An 8905-nucleotide genomic window follows, 5' to 3' on the forward strand; every position below is an offset into this window, starting at 1 on the left:
GTGATCATCTTGGTTCCCAAATATTGGGGAATATGCAAAGCTGAGGATGATGTTAAAGGTTTAAGTATAGCTAGTTGGAATTCGTGGGGTCTGTATATTTTTTATAATTTCATTTAGGATACCTCAACCCACAGGCCTTTTTGGGTTGATGAAGGTTTATATTTTGTCCTGTAGTATTCAATGTAATTGGAAAATCCAGTGGGTTCTGGAGTCTTTAAATTTGATTTTAAGATTTGTATTTGATAATGTATAGTTTTTGCTTGTTCTTTGCTTATAGAGCCCAAAAAATTGAAGAAGTGGTTTATCCATACATCCCGTTTTTGGATAAGATAACTCCTTTGTGTTTGTTGTTTAGAGTTTTCCAATTTTCCCAGAAGTGGTTAGATTCTATGGATTCTTCAATTACATTGAGCTGAATTTCTGAACGTGCGTTCCCTTATTTTTCCTTAGTGTGTTTCCGTTATTGTTTTATAGATTTCGCTGCTTCTCTCTCACACTCCCACTCTATCTCTCTTCTCGCTCTCTCTCTCTCTCAAACTCTTCTCTCTCTCTCTCTCTCTCTCTCTCTCTCTCTCTCTCTCTCTCTCTCTCTCTCTCTCTCTCACACACACTCCCACTCTCTCTCTCTCGCCTTGGGTAGATTAGGGAGTGCGTGGGAAAGAAAGGAAAGGGGGTACCTAGTCAGTTGTACAACTGAATGCCTTCAACTGAAATGTGTCTTCCGCATTTAACCCAACCCCTCTGAATCAGAGAGGTGCGGGGGGCTGCCTTAATCGACATCCACGTCTTCGGCGCCCGAGGAACAGTGGGTTAAGTGCCTTGCTCAGGGACAGAACAACATATTTTTACCTTGTCAGCTGTGGGTTCAATCCAGCAACCTTTCAGTTACTGACCGAACGCTCTAACCGCTAGGCTACCTGCCGCCCCATTCACTGCCGCCCCTATCACAACCCTCCTGGTAGAAAGTATTGAAGTATGGGCTGTGGTATGGGGTCATGAGTGGGTATTGTGTGTAGTGGTGGTGGAGAGGTATTAGGATGTAGCCCTGAGGGTGGCAAAGGACCATGATGGAGACATGGGGGATGTTAATTAAAACCTGAAACGGAAAAATAGACCCACATTGTTCCCACGACACTGGCAGAGTGACTTGGGGGCTGAGCCTGAAGCCAGCGCTTGGAAGGGGGTAGGGGGTATGGAGAGGGTAAGGTGTACCAACAGAACCTGGGGCTAGGCTATATTAATAATCCATCTACTGCCTCGCCAGCACTCTGCTAGGCCCTCACTGGACCTATTACTGTCTATTCCTGGCTCTATGTACAACTACCTACGTACAACCAGTCACTTAGGGTCTCTCCATGGAGGCTACAGACTACTATTTATAGACAATTATTTAAGCCTCAATTAGCTCTTCCTATTTTCCATGCACAATTGAACTCTGTTAGACAAGGAAATGTTAGACAGAGACAGGAGGAAATGTAGACTTGTTTCAGACATGAGACATCTGAGGTGGTGGTTGTGGTTGTCTAGAAGGGGCATATTGTTTCCTCCTGCCTGTCTGTCTGCCTCAGGCTGTTAATGTAAGCTAGTGTGATCACTGAGTAGGTGTTTCTGGTGTTATTCTAAGGTAGTGTGATCATAATTGTGTGGAGCAGTAGTCTGTTTGTGACCAGGCTGCTGTCCCTCCTGAATCCTTCCCCAGGGCAGTCAGACAGACAGCAGGGGAGTAGTGCACTAAACTATTGTTTTCACAGCTCTCGCTCACTGTCTCTATCCATTCTTTCTTTTTATTTCTTTCTTTCTTTCTCATGCACTAAATAGGGAGTAGGGTATCATTTGGGATGCTTTCTGAGGATCTAAGTATGATTCATGGCTGCTGATTGTTGACGGTTTATGTCATGGTTTTATGTCATACTTTGGTTTTCCCCACTTTAGCTGCCCACGCTTTTCCTTTCTGTCGATTTGCTGGAAAAACATCTGGATCAAGAAACTCCCCGTCCTCCCTCTCCCTCCCCTTCCCTCCTCCTCCCTTACTCCCCCCTCTAAAGCTAACTATGTCCAGCTCTCTGGCTGTGTGACAGGGAGGAGGTGGTAGTGGGGGGAGATGGAAGGAGTTCTGGGATGAGTAAAGGATTCTCAAGCCACGGATCCAAACTATACTCTTTTTTTATGTAGCATTTGATTGTAGTGATGAGGTTTCATTGGGATTACATCTTTGAAGAGAAAAGTCCCACATTGCACACAGGCATTAGTACACACGGCTCCTGTTGCTTGGCTCCTGGCATGATGTTCTCTGCCAAAAATGTGCTGAAAGAGATGTAGTGGGCAGAGCTGGGTAGGAGGGTACCGGGGGGTAGAGGAGGGGAAGAGGAGGTGTAGTGGAGGGATAAGGGGTACACGGAGGGGAGAAGAGTGGGGAGCACCAGAAAGGGGTGGAGTTGGAGAGATATCAGGGGGTGGCCACATGGCTGTTTGGGGGTAGATGGAAAGAGAGAGGGAGAGAGAGAGTGAGAGAGAAAGTAGGAGAGAGAGAAAGAAAGAGGAAGAGAGAGAGAGAAGGAGAAAGGGAGAGGGGGAGAGAAAGAACAAGAGAGAGAAAAAGAGAGAAAGAGATAGAAAAGGGAGGTTTGGATGTGAGAGGGTTCAGTAGAGATCGGTATCTCTGAGCAGCAGGCTGTGGTACTAGAGTTGGAGTCTAACGTTACTTACTGCTGCGTGGGAAGAGGAGAAAGATGCCCAGAAACTCTAAAACGTCTCTAATACGTCTGTAGAACGTCTGTAGAACCACCGTATTGGAATGTGTACATCCTAATGACTGTATGATGAAGATAACCAGTGAGTAAACCACAATCTGTTTGTTACATCATTACGGAGTTGAGAATATTTAGGATTGGACTAATATAGGGATAATTTATCTATTAGTGTAACTCTACTTCTTTAGAATTTAGACAAGTGTAGTGCTTGTATTTATTTTAACAAGGAGCATGTTTCTTTATATCATGTTATATAGGCGTTGATCTACACACTTAACAGTTAACCAGTTAGCTTTGTTGTTGGCAGCCAGCCAGACAGGGTTAGGGTTATGGTTAGGGCTTGCACTAGTAGGTTCAGCTCAACCCTCCACCAGCCACTCTCCAAGTCTGCATCCCTATGGACCCTGGTCAAAAGTAGTGCACTATATTATAGGGAATAGGGTGCCACTTCAGACGCACACAGACCAAGTGTACCATCGTTTCCCTTTAGGACACTAGCTATCTGCCCGTAGATCTGATGTTCCATTCGTTCCATAACAAAATGTTCCTARTGCACTGACTGTGTCCCAAAAAGCTATGTATGGACTATATATTCAATAGGGAAAGTAGTGCACTATATAGGGAATGAAGTGCCATTTGGGACACTGCCAGGGAATGTTCCTATAAAGGGAATGATGTTGCATAAGGAGAGGAAGTAGTATCCCCTGTAGGGATAGGTTAGTCGGCCACACACAAACACACACCTTAGTAACAAACGTACTGCTGGTGGCATTTTGGACCTTTGTCCCTCCACCGTGCTGGGTTTCATGTCATTGTTGCGATGCAACATTACACTGTACACAGTTTTACAGCCATGGTTGTGTAGTAACAACAGCAGTCCCGTCCTGACTCGTTGCCAGACCAGGGGGTTACATCCCAAATGGCACCCTATTTCCCTGTATAGTGCACTACTTTTGATGGCCGCTTGGTCAAAAGTAGTGCAATATACAGAATAGGTGCCATTTGGACGGCAGGCCAGCCTTTTCTCCCTGGAGAAGTTACGTCGGAACGTCTGTTGGAACAGAATGTCTCGAGATTCTGGTACAGAATGCCCACACTGACAGTGGAATTCCCAGATCGTTATTCCCTGCTCTGTTGCAACAGTCCTCCTCCCCGAGCGAATGGAGATGAGGCACTCTCACCATTGTGCGTAGAACAATATGGCTCTCTACTGTACTCAATACTATGTCCAACTGCAGGACAGGCTATCAAAAGAAGAGACAAACACAAACAGTCCAATGCCAGACAGGCTAGTCAGAAGAGAGAGGAAGACCTAACTCTACTGTACTCAATACAAATGTCAACTGCCAGACAGGCTATCGAGTAAGAGAGAAGACCTAAACTCTACTGTACTCAATACAATAGTCCAACTGCAGACAGACTAGCGAAAGAGAGGAAGACCTGAACTCTACTGTACTCAATACAATGTCCAACTGCAGGACAGGCTAATCAGAAAAAAAGAAGGAAGACCTGAACTCTTACTGTACTCAATACAATAGTCCAACTGCAGGACAGACTCATCAGAAGAGAGAGAAGACCTGAACTCTCTGCTACTCAATACAATGTACCAACTGCAGACAGACTAGTCGGAAGAGAGAGAAACCTGAACTCTACTGTACTCAATACAAGTCCAACTGGCAGGACAGCTAGTCGAAGAGAGAGGAAGAACCTGAACTTACTGTACTCAATACAATGTCCAACTGGCGAGACAGGCTAGTCAGCGAAGAGAGAGGAAGACCTGAACTCTACTTACTCAATCAATGTACAATGCGGACAGACTAGTCAGAAGAGAGGCGAACCTGAACTTTACTTACCTCAATACAATGTACAGTGACGGAGGTTTTCCTTTTTCATCAGTGTCCTTACAACACTGCACTCAAAGACTTGTACTGAGATAGAGGAGCACGCGGATACTTAATCCACTAAGAACTGTCTAGTTGGCCAGGTTATAGTCAGTTATCTATGGGAGATTTCCCATGTTGACTCAACCTGTGATGTGATCCTTTATGGAGCCTTGGAGTAAACCGATCTGACGTTGGTTGTAAGAGTAAACATGGACGTTGTCATCCAAGGACTCTCTCACTTCCCAAATAGTACCCTAAACCCTTTAAATGCACTACTTTTGACCAGATCATATGGACTCATAGAGCTCTGCGTCAAAATGTTGGTCACATATAAGGAATAAGACGTCGCATTGCTAATACCTCCCCTCTGGAACTGTTAATATTTATCATAGTTGGTGTCTAGACTTCGCTCCAGACCAAAGTCACTATCATTGACAGTGACACAGCCCCTTGTAATATACACGTAGACATCAACACATATCACAGAGAAATCGGCACTTGAGTAAGAGGTCCGCGGTACATATAGCCACAGACCGGTTCAGGAAAAGCTGGGTAGAAACAGACCACATGAATTACATTAAAGATCTCTGTCACAGACATTCTACTATGGGCCCAGTGGATAACTGTGATAAATGACTAGTGCTCAGGAGCATCAGACAAAAGACAGCTCGGAAAACAGACATGCGCGATACCCCTCTTTTGAAGTTAGGTCCTCTGTCCTCTATATTCACACAGACATATTTTTGAGGTGACTGTCAGGATAGGGCGGAGGATGTCCTATTGTGTTATCTGCTGTATATTAACACTAGCTAGTCAGTCTACACACCAGCTTGCCTGGAGTATACTGCTTCACTGCACTAGGCTATTGTAGCAGCTCATCATTGGAGTTGGATCATATTGAACAGGAGCAGGTTTGGATCTGAAAGACTTCTATAACAGACCTATTCTGTAGTGCCAGTCCCGGGTAGTGTGAGAATATTTTCTCATTGTAGATGGAGAGAAATTGGAAATGTTTTTGAATTTTACTAGTCATCTCTCTCCATTTTGCTATAGAGCCTAATCGATTCTGTAGTGAGATGTGTGTGCTGAGAAGTGAAGGGTTGTGGGTGTAAGTTGAGGATGATAGAGGAGAGAGGATGAGAGTGGAAAATGAAGTAGAGGAGTGCAGCATGAGGAGACGTGACGAGGAGACATGGAGGAGAAGAAGAAGCGTCTTTCTTATTGAGCACGTAAACGCTGTCGCCTTCTATTCCTGTATCAAGAGTTTGCTAACCAGAGAAGGACGTCACCCCTCAGTCTCCAGCAGCGTCATGTCATGACCCACAACAGTCGCGTCCCACTAGGTGTCACCTGTAGGGACATGTTAGCGTTATTACAGACAGCCTGCTCTATTCACAGACAGCTGCTCTGTCAGAGGACTGCTAGATACTAAATTTAAACATGTCATGCTGAACAAGAAGGCCTTCCCCAACTGCTCCACAAGTTGAAGCACTGAATCGTCTAGAATGTCATGATGCTGATACGCTACACTGGAACGCTACGAACTAAGGGCCTAGCCCGAACCATAAAAACAGCCCAAGGCTAATGATCTCCCCACCAAACTTGCAGTTGCACTATGCCATTCGGACAAGTAAGCGTTCCCCTCATCGCCAAACACCAATTCGTACCGTCAGGTCTGCCAGAGGTCAACGTGCAATTCATCACTCCAGAGGAGCCGTTTCCACTGCTCCAAATCAATCGTGACAAGCTTTACAACCACTCCAGCCATGACTTGCATTGTGCATGTGATCTTAGTGCTGTGCCACGGCTCCATTTTATACTCCTGACAAAAAGTTATTGTGCTACGTTGCCTTCTAGATGCAGTTTCGCGAAACCTTGGTAGCGTTTCAACGAGGACAGCGTTTCTTAACACGCTGCTTCAGTACTTCGCGTCCTGTTCTTACTAGTGTCCCTACCACTACTCGCGGTGACTTTGTTGCTCCTAACATTTCACAATAAACCACAGCATTACATGACGGCGCAGCATCTAGCAGCAAATTGCACACAACTGACTTTACATGCGGCATCCTGTATACAGGCCACGTTGAAATCACTGAGCTCTTCAGTAAGCCATTCTACTGCAATGTTTGTCTTGGAGATTCATGGCGTGTGCTCACGTTTATAACCTGTCACATATGGGGTGCTGAATAGCGAATCTACTAATTTAGAATTGGTTCCACTACATTTGTATAGTGTATCTATGAGAACATAAGACCGCAGTCCAGGACAGTTTATACTGCTGCTATGCTGTGCTATATACCTATATTTAGCGATATAGTAGATTCTTCTGGGTTTGAAGCAAAATATTTTTAAAATGAATAAAAACACACACAACACAACAATGACAGTTTGAACGATAAAATGATAAATGACTTTCTAAGTTCAGTTTTAGAAATATATATCCCACTTCCTGTCCATCCCTCTCTGCCACCGGTATCCTGACTGTATTTATGTCCCCTCTCAGACTCTGTGTCAGGCCTATAGCCTAATATATCCAAGCTTAAAGATAAAGCTTAGAGACCAGCCTCAATATCATATAAGTTTTATTCGTACTTACCTGCGGGACCAACTATATACCTAGACTACTAGGTTGAAGTGTGAATTTTATGTCACATATCAGCCAGAAATCTTAGCTTGCATACTATCAACACTTATATGTTTCAATCTCAACTCTCTTCTGTTTTTTTTCTTCCAAGGAGAACAACCTTCCATCGAGGCTGATTTGCTATGTGGTTTTAGTCCAATCACTCATAAAAGCATCACAGCTGTATTTGTTGGTTGACAAAAAAAATTTTGACAATGAGGAATTTCTTCCATAATTGATAAAACATAAAAGTTAAATTTTCATGAACAGTAATACCCCCTACCCAACACTCGTGGGTTACATACTTTATTCTTTACTACTACAAGACATTTTCTGTCTTCTTTCAAACTCGAAACGAAAGGACGTTGATTGTACGCGCGCAGATATCCCCCATACCTCAGCCTCTTTAAGTTAGTTAACTCAATCATCAATAACACACATAACAGTGCAACACTGGCACTGGTTCGCCACACCACACGTACACACACGACACACGTAACACCACACAACACACACCACACACACAACACACACACACACACACCACCACACACACACACACCACACACCACACACACACACACACACACACACACACACACATCCAACACACACACACCACACACACACACACACACACACACACACACACACCACACACACAGCTTCCTCACTCCCCTCTCCAATCACATTATTTGTATGACAGAATGGCTCTGATCATAGAGAACATTATTAATAAATTAATAAATCATAATAACCAAACTATATAAACAAAAACGACAGTGTTTATTTAAACGAACCCTTCTTGGAAAAACTGACCACTGTATTTGAACCTTATGAGATTTATATAGAGAAATATACTGCAAGTCTGCTTCCTTTACTGCCCTGGCCCAACCCAACCCTGTCCCCTGTCCCCCCCCCACCTCTTCATTCCTCTCCTTCATCCATCTACGTCTCGCATCATATCCTCTCTCTCTCACCTCTCTCTCTTAGTCCTCTCCTCTCCGCTCATTTCTTCCTCTTATCCACTCCTCTACATCGTCTCCCACCTCCATCCTCTGATGTCCTACCTCTCTATTTTCTCCTTTCCTCTCTTCCTCTCCCCTCATCCTTCTCCTCTCATGCAGAGAAAAAAGAAAAATACAAGAACAGGGACGCAGAACAAGAGAAAGAAAGACTGCCTGGTTTTCGCATATTCCTGCTAGATTTACAACCCAACATGTCCAGCCACACTAAAACAAAAGAGTCAATGGAAAAATGTATTCATCATGGAGTAAAGCAGCCAGCTCTCCTCACCATACTCATTGGCATCAGTAGTGTATGGAAAGAAGAGGCTTTCAGTCTCCACTCATCCACATGTGTCCCCCTGTATCAGCTTATCAGCTCCATAACAGCCTGCCTCACCAAACAACGTTCTCCAAGACTGTAAGTTCAATTCAGTGAACTATCATTGCTAGAGCAACTGATGAGTAGACAGAAATTGAGTAATAAATAACGCATTTTAAACCATTTCCACAATTCGCCCGGCTCGGCTCCAGCACCCAGATCTTCAGTTATTACATGATCCGTTTTCCTATTGACACCATCTACACTTAGCTTATCAAAAACAGTTAATCTTACCACATGAATCCATGAATTAATATAGTTGA

At 44.1% G+C, this 8905-nt stretch overlaps 1 protein-coding gene across 1 annotated transcript in view; it reads left to right on the plus strand.

The window, feature by feature from the left end:
- Positions 1 to 1804: 1804 nt before the first annotated feature.
- LOC112080870 (stAR-related lipid transfer protein 13-like) overlaps positions 1805 to 8905 on the plus strand; it is a 39855-nt gene continuing 32754 nt past the window's right edge. The window contains 1 exon segment of the mRNA XM_070442737.1: positions 1805 to 2832. Coding sequence (XP_070298838.1) covers positions 2817 to 2832 — 16 coding nt within the window. The 5' untranslated portion in view covers positions 1805 to 2816.

Source organism: Salvelinus sp. IW2-2015, unplaced genomic scaffold, assembly GCF_002910315.2.
Source record: "Salvelinus sp. IW2-2015 unplaced genomic scaffold, ASM291031v2 Un_scaffold16548, whole genome shotgun sequence".
NCBI lineage: Eukaryota > Metazoa > Chordata > Actinopteri > Salmoniformes > Salmonidae > Salvelinus > Salvelinus sp. IW2-2015.